The sequence below is a fragment of the Octopus sinensis genome, linkage group LG2 (assembly GCF_006345805.1).
Source record: "Octopus sinensis linkage group LG2, ASM634580v1, whole genome shotgun sequence".
NCBI classification, from domain to species: Eukaryota; Metazoa; Mollusca; class Cephalopoda; order Octopoda; family Octopodidae; genus Octopus; species Octopus sinensis.
Genome location: NC_042998.1, coordinates 158577045 through 158594544, shown reverse-complemented (window position 1 = coordinate 158594544; position 17500 = coordinate 158577045). Strand labels below are relative to the sequence as shown.

At 36.3% G+C, this 17500-nt stretch overlaps 1 protein-coding gene across 1 annotated transcript in view; it reads right to left on the bottom strand.

The window, feature by feature from the left end:
• Positions 1–17500, bottom strand: part of LOC115226597 (photoreceptor-specific nuclear receptor) — a gene marked incomplete at its 5' end in the record, with an annotated part of 205353 nt that overhangs the window by 44316 nt on the left and 143537 nt on the right. Inside the window, 3 exons of the mRNA XM_029797613.2 lie at positions 5166–5403; positions 6175–6419; positions 15101–15301. Coding sequence (XP_029653473.2) covers positions 5166–5403; positions 6175–6419; positions 15101–15301 — 684 coding nt within the window. The remainder of the gene's footprint in view (positions 1–5165; positions 5404–6174; positions 6420–15100; positions 15302–17500) is intronic.

Genomic DNA, 17500 nt, shown 5'->3' with positions numbered 1-17500 from the left:
TTCTCAATTCTTATAAATCGATACAGATAAGTTTAGTGCACTCTATAAAAATGAAGAAACTCATGTATTTTCTGCTGTATATTTTCTTGTGCTTAGTGACTATTTGATCAATAAATGTAGACCGGTAGAGATTGGGAATTTATGGCGTTAACGTCTCAAGGATGTCATATATCTTTTACCTTTTTAATCTTTTGTTTCAGTCATTGGACAGCGGCCATGCTGGGGTACCGTCTTAAGTTGTACTTCTTTTTCAAATCTGAAACTTATTCTATTCGTCTCTTTTGGAGAAACGCAAGACTACAGGGATGTAAACAAAACAATACTGGTTGTCAAATGGTGTTGGTAGTGGGGATAAACGCAAATACACTGAAACACACACACATGCGCGCACACACACACATACGAAGCGCTTCTACAAAATTTATGTTAATCAAATTTATTCAAAAAGCATTGGTCTGTCCGGATCTAAAGTAGAAGACAATAGCCCAAGGTGCTGCGAACTAGAATTGAACTCGAAATGATGTGGTTGCAAATAGAGCGTCCAAATCATTGATAGTTTTAGCTGATAGTTTTTATATTTCATATTGCGCGAAAATTTCTCCGAAGAACTAGCTCGTTGTCTTCATACTATTTTATAGGTTAAATATATCATTACCAATTTATATCATGGCTATATTAAAATGGCTATATCAAAATGTGTTATTTGGTGAACAACAAGTTTAAACTACCAATCAAAAGAAATATATGATTAAGATATAACATGTAAACTGAAGAAATAAACCTTTCAAAAAATAAGTATAAAACTTAACATATATTGAATATGTGAAATATTATGAATGTTTAGTTAAACTTCTTTTTGTTCTAATTTTAAATTCCGCAGGGATCGAGTTTTCCCTTCGTCCTACTTTCAAATAAGTGCCAATAAATAGTAGTTGTTGACTGTGTGACTTCTAATATTGAAAAACCTATCCAATAATAATAATAATTATAATAATAATAATATAATAATAATAATAATTTATATTGATAGATTAATCAAAAGAAAAGTTAATTGCATGTGTATGCTATCTGCCATGATTTTATAGATTTGAATGAAGATGATATGAGGAAAGAGCTGTCAGCTGCACCAAACCAGATTCTGCACAGTGTCTAGTCTCTACTAGTTTCTATTATAATTTTTTTTTTTAATCCAGGACATTCTCATGACCATTGCCAACAACATCGACAACAACAAAATGACAAGAACAGCATCAACACTAATAAAAGAACAACCAAATGGTTGCTAAACATATATTATAACCCGGTCAGTGAGCCATGGATGAGGACAGAAACGTAAATCAGAATGTGTGCTTCATCCAGATACGACGAATGATCCTGTTTAATATTTATCAAGTTAAAATTGCATCAAAAGCACACTTGTGTTCCATGTCAGTGATAATTCCTATTTAATCTAGATTATCGACACACTGCGCTCTAATGGAATTAACCAGTCTGTTGGTTTTGTTACCATCAGTGAAATATCGAATTTACTGCCTACTTGCAACTGATACAGTAGATAAGTGTGAACACTGAATGAGAATGAAAAACAAAAATAAATGTAAAAATAAATTGATAAATCAATATCAATATATTTGACGTGGTTGTGTGGGGCAGAGACTTCCATGTACGATAAAACCTTTTCTACTCTCAACACGAATTATTACTCATTGTAATAATATCCATGTATATATGAATTCCCTCCCTAACTACAAAACCATTGTTTTAATTTATGTGTGGATATGATATATGATATATATATATATATATATATTATATATATATATATATGTATGTATGTATATAATATATATATATATATATTATATATATATATATATATATATATATATATATTATATATATATATATATATATATATATATATATATATATATATATATATACACGCACACATGTATACTCATCATGTTAAACCGTTAATTCTTTTCTCTCTCTCTCTCTCATTTTTTCTCTCTCTCATCCCTTTCTGTCGAAGAGTGCAGGCTCGAAGCGTCAAAGACTTTTCCATTCTTTCCGAGCGTCAATCTAATACACTGCTTGTTGTTCCCGCACCTGTCTTTCTCTTTTATGTTCTGTACATATGAACCACGCTCACGCTCACACACACACACACACACCACACACACACCACACACCACACACACACACACACACAACACACACACACACACACACACACACACACACACACACACACACACACACACACACACACACACACACACTGAAAGATAAATAGATAGAAAAAATAAATAGATAGATAAATAAATAGATAGATAATAGGTAGAGATTAAAGGTATAAACAACTGGTATAAGGTCTTTGTAACATTTATATATTTGAACATGAGGGTAGAATTATTACAGGAGTATAGATCACAAGAGTTTGATAAATGATCAGCTGGGGAATATTCATAAGGGTTAAGATATATGCTACAGTCATACAGTAAGTTCGAATTCTTGCTACTAGGTAAAGATCGTCATCGTAGACAGAATCCAAAGATGGATGAGAAGAAAGGAGGAAGGAAGAACGTGTGCGAATAGTCTCTTACAGCTGTTTCAAGAACAGATGCGCAGGTGGTACATTCCCTGCAAACGATTGGCAGCCAATGTTTAAGCTGCGATCTATTCCATCGGACGATGGAATAGATCGCAACTATTTGCATAATGCACATTATAGCATCAATCAGACACTGAACCTTTCCAACGGCTGCCATGATTTTATGAAGGTCTAACATTTTCCTTCTCAGTCATATTTATGCAACATCTTGATTTGATATTCTATATAACAACTTATTCATCTATTATCTTTTTGTTTCATATATAAATGGTTATTGCTATATATATATATATATATATATATATAATATATATATATATATATATATATATAAATTGAGAGAGAGAGAGGGGATAAGAGAATGAGAGAGAGTGAGGGGAAGAAAGAGAGGGCAGACTGTGCATGTGCGTGTATGTATTTTTTACGGTCTTTACTGCACAATACCCGAGGAAAATAATGACAGCAATGTGTATTGAATAATGAAAACATAAGTGTTGCATTGTTTCACTTTGTGAAAATTTGAAATGCTGTTGCTTCAATTGTTTAAGGATGAAAATGTAATTAGAAATATATTTATACACTAATATATACGTAACTGGTTATTATATATATTGAAAACATTCAAAAGCGTTTCGAAACAACGGTAAAAAAAAAAGAGAATATGTTTCTATGAAATCTGCAATGTTACTTTAATTTTGTAATTTAATTTTGTAAAGATGAGAATGTCAGTTTATATGCATCATACATTTGTATATTTACATTTTTGTACTCGTTCCTTAGCTGAATTGAAAGCATCGTGGAAAAGTGAAAGAGTACAGTACTAACACTACTTTCACATTTCACTGCTTTGAATATAAAAGAAATGAAACAGTATGATTGAGAAACAAAGTTACTAATTTAGGGGAACTGGTAATTCAATTGAAAGTCGCCTCTAGTACGTGATTGGTACTTTATTGTATCGACCCTGAAAGTCCGACAAGTAGATTTGACTCCGTAGGTTTTGAACACAGAAGGCAAAGAAATTGTTATAATAATAATTTCTAAAATAGGCACTAGGCCTACCATGTTCATCAATATACATACATACATACACACGGACGCGCGCGCGCAGACATACACATACACAGACATATCATGTGTGTTTCTGTGTACATATATGTTGGCATATGTATATGTGTGCGTGTGTGAGGAGTATGTATATCTATATATATATATAAACATACATACATACACACGAGCAAGGGACAGCAATCAATGCTCACTAGCTAACTGTCCCATCCGTGACACAGATTTATGCCAACGAGTAAATGTTGTGTATAGAATACAATGTAGCAAATGCAACAAGTTCTACATGGGTAGCACAATAAGACCGTTACATATTCGCATCAGAGAACATCTGAACACGAGAACTTTCTCCTTCAGAAAACATCTAGACAGATGCCGGAACACCCGACAAAAACATTACAGTCACAATTGAGGCCAATGAAAGAAATTTGGGTAGTCTAAGAATTAATGAAGCTATCCTCGTAGACAGACAAGGGCTCCAAATTAACAACAGGCTGGAGGTTGGCAATCAATATATTATTTAGCTACATCTGGATGCGTGTTGGTTCATTTTTGATAACATGCTTATGTAAAGAAAAGAAAAGAAACAGCATGTATAATACATAACTTAAAAGCAGCGCTGCGGATGTGCCAACGCATACGAGCTTGAGACATGGTCGCTCACACACTTCTCATAAGGAATTCCGCAAGGAGCTTCGTGAGACCACTGCAGAGACGCTTCCGGAAAAAAATTCCAGTAACCGTTGGAAAACCGATTAAAGCAGTGACTCGATAAATTCTAGCGATATCTGAAGAAGGAATTTTTATAGTCCGAAATATATTATATCTGACTATGGATAATTAAATTACAACAGTTATTATAGTCCGCTCTGCATTGTTGTACCATTCAAGACACGTTATATATATATATATATATATATATATATATATATATATATCAAAGGTATTGGTATCTATAAGGCCTAAAAGGTTGCAGGTAAGCTAACTAAGTGATATGGGCAGACCGTAAGACTATATCTCTTTCTTTATAGATGTCCTGAAAACTCCTCACAGACTTGGCTTTGTTATCTCTTTTTGTCTTATATATATATATTACGGTTTCATTCAGTTCACATTACTTGCGTCATTTATAGTGGAATGTTCTGTAAAAAATAACTGAAACAAATGTCTTGGCCAATGGCAGTTAACATTACCCATTCAGTTAATACGTCTTAATTGCAAGTTTAATACTGAATGCATTAGATTTTAGTGGCTTACGGAAGATGTTAATAAATAATGAAATTAAGACAATGACTTTTGAACGATCTGATTTCGAGTGCAATAAATAAATATTTTTACCGCTCATTATAACCACACCCATAAAGATAAGATTATGTTGTGAAGTTACATTTGAATATATATATATATAAAGAACTGTGAATTAAAAGAAATTATACGAAAATCAAATTCTAATGTGTAGGTATTGTAACATTTGTTATTTTACCTGGCTTAAAGAGAACAATTGCTTTGAGACAAGCAAATTCGGCTGGATCTACCTGGATCGCTTTGAAACGTGCAAGAATTTCCTGTAAGATTCGAACGTCCGCAATTGTCGACGTTTTACCATTGACTATCTGTGAAGGATCAGAGACTACAAACAATGGGGACGTTTCTAAAGGTAAAGACCATTGAATGGCGCAGAGTAGAAACAGTTCTGTCCATGCCTCTTCCAAAAGTATAACCTGCAACGAGAAACATAAAGGTTGGTTATATCTAATCCTTGCAAATAAACAATAAAAAACAACAACAAAATAGCAATAACTGAAAAAGGCATTTCGAACGTTGGTAGAGGGGCAGGAGTTCCTACAAAATTGACTATAACTACTTGATTTAAACGTCTTCACATTACGACTGACTAAACACTATTAAGCTCCATATAGAAACAATTTATAGTTAAATAAATGTTTTAGTAATGAAATAATTCTACACACACACACACACACACACACACATACTTGCACACAGTTAGATAACTAGAAATATAGATAAACAGTAGAACAATGCATAATGTATACATACAATCTCAGCGGTGGTGCCCCAGCATGGCCGCAGCCTTCGGGCTAAAACATTTTTAAGGATTTAAGGATACTGTATATACAACACGCTTGAATATTGTGCATATGCATAAGTGTATGTACAAATAGATAAAACAGTTAAATGCATTACTTTCTGCTGAAAATAGTTCAATCGAAGTGGGCTACTTTTCATCGTGTGTGGTATTAAGGTCTGCTAAGAGTCTTGTAAAAACTTCTACGTACAAAGAGCTCCATTGCTATAGCGAAGTGACAATAAAAGAGCTGTTGATGATTCTAGCATTGAACAATGTTTCTGAAACCATAAATTTCAGTCCTGAAAGATTAATATTTGTGATTTCTAAGGGTGGCGGGAGGGGGGGATCACATTAAAGTAGGAGGTTTACTAGACGTAGTCTAGTCAAACAAAGCGAAACAAACCTGATCCCGGAACGGGAGATTGGCAAATGATGGTAAATTTTTGGCCCATTTTACTGCCATAAAGAGAAGTCTGGCTGAACATTCGTTTATGGTTTCTTGTTGGCTTGGATAGAGGGATGCTGCTTCTGGGTAGGTTGGTTGCTGTGAGGGCTGCTGTACAGGTGGTTCCGGTGGTGGAGGAGCATGTGTCACATGGTGTTCGGGTTGATGATCAACGCTAGTGACGTCAATGTTTTCTTCCTGAACTGAAATAGCAAAAATAAACACACCTGAACTATATCACTGAAACTGACGTGCCGAAAGCATTTTAACACATTTTTATATCATGTGGAATATGTCAAGTACAAAATAAAGACCATGTATAATATTTATGTCGTTATTTGCAAAAGGAGCAGTATTAGATTAAAATAGAAATCTATGTATTATTCTTAAGGTAAATAAAGTATTGAAAGGCAAACTTGCTGCGGTGTATGTCTAGAGATATTATTTCTTATGAAGATACTGTTTATAAAAACACAATATATTTTGGAGGGAAACGAAAATCGTCTTAGCAATGGCTAGTGACAACACCATGTGCATTTCTGCCTCGTTGGGCGTTTTAAATAGCGTGTATTAACAGCCAACAACATACTTAGATCAAATTTCTCATCACCAATATAGAAGAAAACAGTGAATAATCATTCTCTGATATAGCGAATCGCCGCTCGGCTATTTACACCAGAAACACTATTAGAATCAAATAACCATCGATGTATTATACCTAATATAAATACATTGGTTAAAGGCAAATTTACTGCGATATTTGTCCAGAAATAAAAATATTTTATGGACGTAGTGTTTTGAGAGGAAAATTGTACATACAGTGAAGACGTCAGGTACAACAGTTACTTATTGTTAACTAACCTAAGCCCAATTCTAAGGAGCGTTTCTATGATGAAACGTATCACTGTTGCGATCATCCCATATTCTTTATAGTACCTTCGTTTTCAAAGACAGTAAGTCATGATGTGCAGGATATCTGGTAGCTATTAGAGCGCCTCAAGTGATGTTTTAGAGATTTTCTCAATAGTTTGTATTTCAACTGTTTGTTCCATGTGCTAAGTGCATATTACAGCTTTTATTATGATAGGATGTCGCATATTTCTTTTGTCAGAAACCTGCACTAAATTGTATGCATGCATGCATGTATGTATGTATGCATTGTGTATATGTTATGCTATCGTCTATTTTTCCGTTTGTTGTCTGTTGTTGGATTTCCACTTTCTACCCTTGATGTTTGTGTGTGTATATATATACATGTATATATATATATATTATATATATATATATAATATATGTATGTATGTATGTATGTATGTATGTATGTATATGTATGTATGTATGTATGTATGTTATGTATGTATATGATTATCGGTTATAGGCCTTTAATATTAGATGGTCGCATCAATAAGATGAATGTAAATGCAGAACCTGTGCTAGATTCGAGATGAACTCTGAGTTTAAAAAATGTACACAGATGCGCACGCACTTAAACACATATTCAAATATTAGACTAAGGTCACTGTCGATCATTATTTTAGTTAAACAATTATCTGAATGTGTAATTTTCTTGTCCAATGTGTAAACTCAGTTATTTTGTGGAAGACTATAAGTCGCTCATGCATACAAGACTTCTGTTTCCATGCCAACAATGCTGGCCAAGGGTTAAGAACAACATATCTTGGCACCATTGTTGTTAGCGGCTGTGCCGTTCGAACACAGAAAACCGGAGCAGATACTGCAAACCATTTCAATCTAAGCGAGAAGCAAAGCTCCTTTGGAAAGTAAGACAACACCAACTGGATAGTTATGTATGTATGACACTATGCGTGTATCTGCGCGTGTATCCTGGTCTGTATCCCCATATTCGTGTAGTTATATATGTATATATGTATCTGCATATGCATGTCTAGAAGAATGCATTTTATTCACAGCATGTGTACATCAGTATATTTTGACTTATATATATATATGTGTATATATATATATATATACTTATATATATATATATATATATATATATATATATATATATATATATATATAATATATATGTATATGTATATTGGCAGGGCTGGCCTGCTAAGGTAGCCGGCCGAATGCTAGAAAAAGATCATCAACGATCAAACTACAAGGGAAATTCTCTAGAGGAAGAATTCAGCGAACACCAGAACCAAATTTGGTGGGCAGGACATATGAAAATTTAAATAAAAAACAGACTTAAATGCATACCTCGGTTTCGGTCTTTAACAAAAGACATAGTACTTAATAATTCAAATGTCCGTGACTTCATCAGTACATTCGGTCATTAAATATATTTAAATAATACATATATATAATATATATATATTAATATATATATATAATATATATATATATATAGATAATATATATATATATACATATGCAGTAATTCTATACGCATGTATTTGTACATGTTACGGAGTGAACTTAAGCAATAGTTTACTTATTTATACAGTTTTATAAATGGCATGTGACTGTTCTAACTTAATTAGTTGTGTCCTTTTTGGTTTTATGAATCTCGGCTTCTCAAGAAATGTTTTGCTCTAGTTAATAATTACATTAAAAAAAAAAAACCCAAAAAATACAGGCAGAGATCTAAAATTTTAGCCTGGCTGGAATATCTACCGATTTCTCAAGTTCTACATAGATTTCTTAATCTTTATCTCTAACATTATGTTCACAACTATTGGACAACTGATTTTCCTACTGTTTCTTTTTCTTAGTCCCAGATACCTAGCCTATATGTATACATTGTATGTGTGAATATATGTGTATGTATGCATGTATGCATGTATGTATATATGTGTGTATCTACGTATATATGTATATATATGTATATATATATAATATATATATATACGTATATATATATTTACACATGCATGTGTGTATATATATATGTATGTATGATTGTATATACATTTATGTATATGTGTGCATGTAGATATGCATGTAAATGCACGTACACATGTTATATATGAATGCGTATGTGTATAAATACATGTATGCTTGTACGTTAGCCAGCATGTTTGTATGCATGTGTTTTATTTGTGTCAATATACGTCTGATAAAACGAGAAAGTGAGGCTGAAAGTTAGAGACAGGAGAGGGATAAAAAGTGATAGCGATGGATAGAGATAGACATAGATAAATAGATAGATAGATAGATAGATAGAAAGAGAGAGAGAGAGAGAGAGAGAGAGAGAGAGACAAAGAAAGAGAGGGTAAAAATGTGGGTTGGAGAGAGAAAGTGGGAGTTGGAAAGAGAAAGTGAAAGTTAGAGAGAGAAAAACACAGCGAGTGAGCGTGACTTGATTTACTTATTATTTACACAGTTCTAAACGTCTTCAGGCAAGACGTAGAATAAGTCACGAAGCAGAAGAAAACTCATCATAGCGAAATACAAAGTTTATGCGCAAACTGTACAACACCAGCAACAGTGATACGTTAGTAATAACAGTAACTGCAAGATGCAGTAGTAGCAATAATAGTTGTCATGTCGAAGGCGAATATTTAATACATTGTTTTTGTTGCTGTTGTTATAGTCTCTCGACGTAAAATCGTCAATACCAACAAATTTCACGCTTGTTGATTTAACAACTATTCAGTATCTGACATAATGTTTCAGCCGTTGCAGAATCTTCCATTATACACATTGCTGCTGTTGGTGTTTAGTGGGTTGAACTATATGGGGAGGGCGTGGTAGTATTTGTGATGGTGGTGGTGATAAATGTAAGAGTGACTATGTTGTGCTAGGTTTGGTAGTGGTCGTAGTTATGGTAGGAATGGAATTGGTGGTGGAAGTTTTACTGGTGGCAGACACGATACTGGTATCTCCCCCCTCTCTCTCTCTCTCTCTCTCTCTCTCTCTCTCTATCTATCTATCAATCTATGTATGTATGTATGTATGTATCTATCTATCTATCAATCTATCTATCTATCAAGACGCTAATCAATTTGGATCAATCGAAAGCTTTCGATAGGGTAGACCATCGATACTTGGAGGCTGTCCTCAGAGCGGCTGGTTTCGGTCCCGCCTTTCGCGGCTGGATAGCCGCTTTGTACGGAGGCATCTATTCGGTTATTCGCGTAAATGAACATCTATCGAAACCTTTCGACATTGCACGTTCTTTCCGTCAGGGATGCCCCCTCTCGTCGCTTCTCTACGTATTGACTCTCGAGCCATTATTGTGGAAGCTGAGGGGCATCCCGCGAGAATTGGGATGCGGGACGAGCGTGTCTGCATACGCGAACGACGTCACCGTCATAGTGTCTAGCCACGAGCACATCAAGCAGGTCAGCGAGGCACTGAAAGACTACGAAGCGGTGACAGGGGCGAAAATCAACCGGGAAAAATCAGTGGGATTGCGACTCGGCACCTGGAGAAGCAAGCCCATGCCGTCCACCAACGCTTCCGTCGTGGGACGCTGGACCGACGGTCCGGTCGAGTTGCTCGGGGTCTGGTTTGGTTCGGGCCTCCAAATGGAGAAGAACTGGAACGAGATAACGTATAGGGTGGTCACTCTCGCCAGGCAATGGACCGAGAGGAAACTGTCTTCAAAAGGTCGGGCGGAGGTGGCGAACTCGTACATCGCGTCCGTCATCTACTACCGCCTGACCGTCGTGCCTCGTCCCGACCCTACCATCACCAAACTAGAACGCATTCTCTTTCGCTTCTTGTGGAAAGGATGGGTCCCGATGGTCAGGCGATCCATTTGCTGTCAACACCCGTTAAAAGGAGGACTGGGCATGCCCTGGTTGATGATGCGCAGATACGCGCTGAGACTGCGACATCTCAGGCTCTACATAGACGACGGTGAACAGGTGTAGTCGCCGTTTGTGAGGCACGCTTTCCCGCAACTCGTCTCCATGACCGAACTGCAGTCGTGGATCAAAAAGAGGCGGAGAAAGGGCGAATGCCACAGCGAGTGTCGCGTTGCTCTCAAGCAACTATGCCGTCCCAGGTCGACCTTGAGTGACTTCAACACAACCCAAGCCTGTTCAAGACGACTTTCGAGCCAGGGCCCATGGACAACTTCCAGAGATCCCTGGCCTGGCAGTGCTACCGAGAAGCGCTACCCGTTCGGATAAGCTCTACAGACACGGCCGACCAACCCGAGATGCGGTCAGAGCAACGAAACCGTTCTGAACGCACTCGTGCAGTGTCCAACAATTTCCGATCTGTGGGCCTATGTCGAACAACTGCTGTCACGTGTGGGACGAGTCGGTTTATCAGCCGAGTCTATCGTCAATATTGTCACGCCTCCTTCCTTCAAACAGGAAGGAAGAGCTATTTTCATCATCCTTGTGGCTATGGCGAAAGAATGTATCTGGTGGACGCGTCTCAAAGGATTGGAAACAAACACTTTCTTCTCTGGTCAATCTCTCATCAACTTCTTCAAGTATCACTTGAAAAGGAAAGTGAGAGTAGAGAGGCAAGTTTTGTCTAGCGAATGTTTTAAAAAAAGATGGGTGAATGTAGCAAGGATGGCACGTATGAATGACGAAGCCACCTTGAGCATAATCCTATGAACCCGGAAATTTAAAACAGAGGGTTACTTACTTACAAATAAATGTGGTAACATGTAACAATATTGACCGAGGTTACCGTGGTCTTTTCCGTAGGCTTTTCTTCCCACAGATAAACCTTATCTGCTTCCCCCTTTACACCTTACATCATGACACTGTGATACACGATCCCTATTGATCGTTTTTTTCTTTTGTTTCTTTTCCTTTTTCTCTTCTTTTTCTCCTTTCCCTTTTACGATCCCTTCTGATCGAAAACCTACCCCACCTTTTTTTTTCTTTCCCCAAAAAAGAAAAGCTCTACTTTGTAATCTGCCCCGTCTAAGTGCAGCCCTGTGTGGCTAATAAAGAAACATATCTATCTATCTATCTATCTATCTATCTATCTATCTATCTATCTATCTATCTATCTATCTATCTATCTATCTATCTATCTATCTATCTGCCTGTCTGTCTGGACTGACAGAGGGATAGGTAGACAGAAATAAAGGTAGAGGATGATGCACGGTTAGATAATCTCTATATATCCATTTATCTATTTTCTAACAACCCACCTATCTATCTATCTATCTATCTATCTATCTATCTATCTATCTATCTATCTATCTATCTATCTATCTATCTATCTATCTATATATCTATCTATCTATCTTTCCTTCTTTATTTCTTTCAAATACATGTAGGTGTGTATAGAAGTATGCATGCATGTTTGTATGTATTTTATGTAATAATGTAGATCGTCTGGACGCCATACCGACGGCACATTAAAACAGACATGCATAGGGCTTATAATAAGCATCAGATGGAATCTTTATCACCTAATGCAGAAGTGCAGGAAAGGGCAAGCTGTCTCAGTACGGAAGTTCGCCTCTTGAATTATGATATGCAATAGGTTGTTCATGTCCTCTCTTTTGGAGATTTCAGGCGCCCGAAGCAATTATTCTGTAAGGAATTAGCTTTCAGTGAGCGTACCCAGCACAAAAAAGAAATTCGTTTCATAACTTCACAAAAGATAACATTTACTTCTTGGAAGTTAACACTATTGTTGAGAATATATTACACTGAACAGTAGTAAATCGTGGTTTATATCAACAAAGTACAGTTTGCTGCTCAAGAAAATTCAAATTGCCCTTCAAATAAGGAAATGTAATACTCGAAAAATGCAGTTTGTTGAAGTTCTATAAGGTAAAGATTCGCAAGGTACTCATATTTGCATTGTAATCACATTAAACTGTTAAAAGTCGGTTTTCAGTTATGAAAGGTCGCCTCTCTGTAGAGCAAGGAAGTTTATTTGCTCACCAATCCAACTGCACCACTGCGAAACTGCTATGCTTTATGTCCATAGGTACGCTCATCTAGTGGTGGGTTGAAAATCCATTTTAAAGATACACACTAAAGCGGAGACACTATGCATGAAGTTCTTAACTATAGTTGTCACAAGAAAATTTAAGATAAACTCAGGTAGTCGATGGCGGAAATGCTATCTTACCTGTCGTCGTACTCGGAAATTTTGTTGATATATATGTGTGTGTGTGTGTGTGTGCATGTGTGTGTATAAATTGTGCAAGTATACATATATATATACTTGCATAATTTATACACACACACGCACACACATATATACATTTATAAATATACATACACACACATACATACATACATACATGCATATATACATACATACACACACACATACGCACACACACACACACACACACACACACACACACACACACACACACACACACACACACACACACATATATATATATATATATATAGTCTACTTTGATACTTTGATAGTTTTCGACCAGTATTGGCCCAGGCAATGTCTTGTTTAGTAGCACCGCCTGAGGAAGTCATTCAAAACAGGATTCGGACTACATGGCCCGCTCAAGTAGAGAGTTATTGTTTACAGAGACATATCCAGATGTAGGAGGTTTATTCTAGATTTCTTGCAAGAATTTGTCCAAATGCTTCTTGCACTTCATGGGGTCTGTTCCTGCTTTGATGTGTTTTTGTGTAACGTTAGGGCGGGGCCAATTGAGGTGAAATAATTGTGCTGTATTGTTGTTACGAGATGCAAGTGGGATTTATGTTGTGGTCGGGTAGCACGGGACCCAAGCCTTGGGTGTATCTTAAACGTGGCTGATGGAATATCTTCCATATCATGCAGATGATGTAATGCTCACAGCGACTAGGAGAGAATAAAGCTTGGGCTTTCTAGACGACCCCAATAATCAAGGCCGGTCATGCCAACTATCTTTTTTGTAATTGATCTTTGAGGTGCTCCAACTTTCATGATACTTTTTTCGTGTGGGGAGACCAAAGTGGACAACAATATTCAAGGTGCGTTCGGGCGAAAGTGGAGAAGAGAAGAATAATGGTGTGGATATCTCTCGACTGGCAAATTCTGAGAATCCAGGAACATATTCTGCGGGTCATATCAACTTTGCTGTTTATATAAGCCGCCCAGCTAATGTTATTGTCCACAATTACTCCCAAATCTCTGATGTTATTGGATGTTATAGGAGTTTCACCTCAAGGAAGGGAGTATGGGAATTTCAGAGTGTCCTCTTTTCCGAAGTGGATTAATTCAAATTTGTCCTCGTTCAGCAGCGTATTGTTCTCTTCCGCCCAATGGGTGACAGCTAGTAGGTCTGACTGAAGGCATGTCCGGTCACCCGCTTCATTGATGACCTTCTGGAGTTTGGAATCACCTGTAAAAATTATGTTGCAGTGCTTGATGATGTCAGTAATGTCGTTAATGTAGATGATGAAAAGAAGTGGGCCCAACACAGTGCCTTGTGGAACACCATTACTGACTTTGGCTGGCCTTCATATATATATATACATATAAGTCGAAACAATTTGTTAGCCTATTACGTTTTTTTTAAATACTTGTCTATGCTATATAATATTATGATGTATTATATTCATAGTGTATCATATAATATTATATTATAGATAAATTATTGGATTGTCAATAGTATCTCTCAATTTAATTTATCTTTGTAATTGCATTATACCAGTATTCAACTGACGTGCCAGTGAATTGGATGTTAACACACCCTTTGAAGGATTTCTTTTCCTCAGTTTGTTACTTCATATATATATATATATATATATATATATATATATATATATATGATATTTGATTTGGATGTATTTCTCCATTTTCTTATTTTGTATATATATATATTTATATATATATATATATATATATATATATATATATATATATATATATTATATATATACTAGGAAAGAGAGGAAAGAGAAAGAAAGAGAGTGGAGAGGGAGGGAAAAAGAGAAAGAATGAGAAATTTTGTACTGACCTCCATCATCCGGTTCCAGCTTGGCGCATGTCTCTGCAGACATTAGGCTTGCCATAAATCGGTGGTTAGCTCCCGGACTAAAAGCTGGATGAGTCGCTGAAACTGTTGCACTGTTTGCTGTTAAGGCGTGATCGATCTCCGATTCAATTTGATCGTGTCGAACTTGAGCCGTGTTTCGTGGCTGACGCTCATTTTGGACGGCTGAGTATAGAAAAACTAGTAAAAATTAGTCATTTGGTTAAAAATGATTAAGTTTTTTATATCACAAATGCTTCATGGGTACAAAGCCAGAAATTATAAGGAGAGGATTATACTTAATTATATCGAACATAATTATATCATAAAAGGGAGATTTCAAATCGGCACTATTTGAACAAAGAACGTAAAGCACTGGAAAAAATAACGCCAGGCGTTTTATCCGACTGTATAACTTTCATGCATCTTCCAAAAACGTCAGTGGTATAAGTGTAGATTAAATTCATTATAGAAACGAACCAGCATTTACATCATATCCGCCTATGCCTATGCCTGTTTTTGCCTATCACTATTATGGCCTTTGAGGTCTTCGAATCATGATACTAAGGCTCTAAGCTTGACAGTGTAATTAACGTAATCAGGAGTTGCTTTTTTTCATGAAAATGAAAATGAAAATACCCGTTCAATAAACTTTGCTTGCTTTCCAAGTCTGGCGAAATTGGTACGGACAATGATTAATCTGAACATGTATGCACACCTATGTTCGTAGGGAAAATTTGGAAAACTGCCTGTTGTGTGGTCCTACTAATTGCAGCACATTGAACTCCGCTAATGTTACCCAGGACCAAGCGCGATTTCTTAAGCCTGTTACTCTCTGTTAGTTCGTTTAATATAGGTCTTTACAAATAATTTGGGAAAGCACAAGGTTAATATTTCTAAGGGAAGCACTTTGATCAAATAGATTGACATTCACCTGTATTTTGCGTGTAATTTTTTTCCTTGCTACAGATGTGACAGAAAGTAGTCAAACTTAGCACTTAAGAGGCTGAGTAAAAAGTAAGCAACGTTTTAAAATATATTTCAACAATGCGGTGGTGCCAGCGGTGGCACCAGCGATGGTGCCCCAGCGTAACCGCGGCCTTCGGGCTAAAACATTTTAAAAGATTTTAAGGATTTAATGCGGAAATTTTTATTCATCAAAGTAAGCACCATTACAATCAAAACATTTTTACCAGCGAGTTACAAGTTTGTTTATTCTGGTAACATAAAAATCTGGTGTTCTGGAGCTGATGAACTCTTTGAACATACTTTCAGCATAGATTTGACTTTAGAACTCCTTCTCTCGCAGGAAACCATCAAATTGCTTGAAAAAAAAGGGGTAGTCTGCTGAAGAACTTCGTAACCGTGTTCCCTCAACTTCTGGCGCGTCATTAGTGAAACGTATAGTCGGGCATTGTCATGAAGAACGATTGGCTCTCATCTGTTGGCCAGTCTGGGACGAAGGAGTAGCAGTTTATCGTTCATTTTTCAATTTCATGGCAATATGTCTCCGGATAATAGTTTTTCCGTGTGCTAAGAAGTTATAGTAGATGAGTCCAGCAGTACACCACCAAACAGTCACCATAACCTTTTTTTTTAACGAGCTCGGGTTTAGGGAAGGTTTTCGGGGCCTCATTTTGGTCAAACCACTGCGAAGAACGTTTTTTTATTATTGTACAGAATCCACTTTTCATCGCAAGTTTCAAAACAGTCAAGAAATGGATCGGTCCCGTTACGGAAAAGAAGCGACGAGTAAATTTCATATCTGCACATTTTCTGATTTTTATTCAAATAATGTAGTACTCATTTGTCGAGCATTTTTGATTTTCTGATCGCATGCGAATGGTTGCAGGCTAACTTGAAGTTCGTTTGCTAGTAGTCGAGTGGTTTTACGTTGATTTTCTCAGTGACGGTCTTTAATTGACCGTCATCGATGACAGATGGGCATCCACTACGCTCACGATCTTTAAGGCTCAGATATCCACTGCAAATTCGTTTAAACCATTTTCTTTCTTTCTTTTTTTAAGTTGAAAGCAAAATTGCTCGAATATCGCACTTTGACACTTCCATTTCAGATGATTGTGTCAACGGTGAAAACAAATATCAATGTTAATTTACTGATGAACCTGGGCAGGTCTATGTCTGTATAAGCAGACAATTTCACAAAATTTTTTTTAAAAATTCAAAACTGCAAACATCCGGTACAAATCCTTTATCGTTCAAAACGTTGCTTACTTTTTACTTAATCTGATATACATACATACATACATGCATTCATACATGTATCTATTAGTTCTATTACTACAATTAGTTCTATTACTACAATTACATCACAAAAGAAAAAAGGACCGCTCTCATCAGGTAGGAGAAGAAAATTCAAAACGA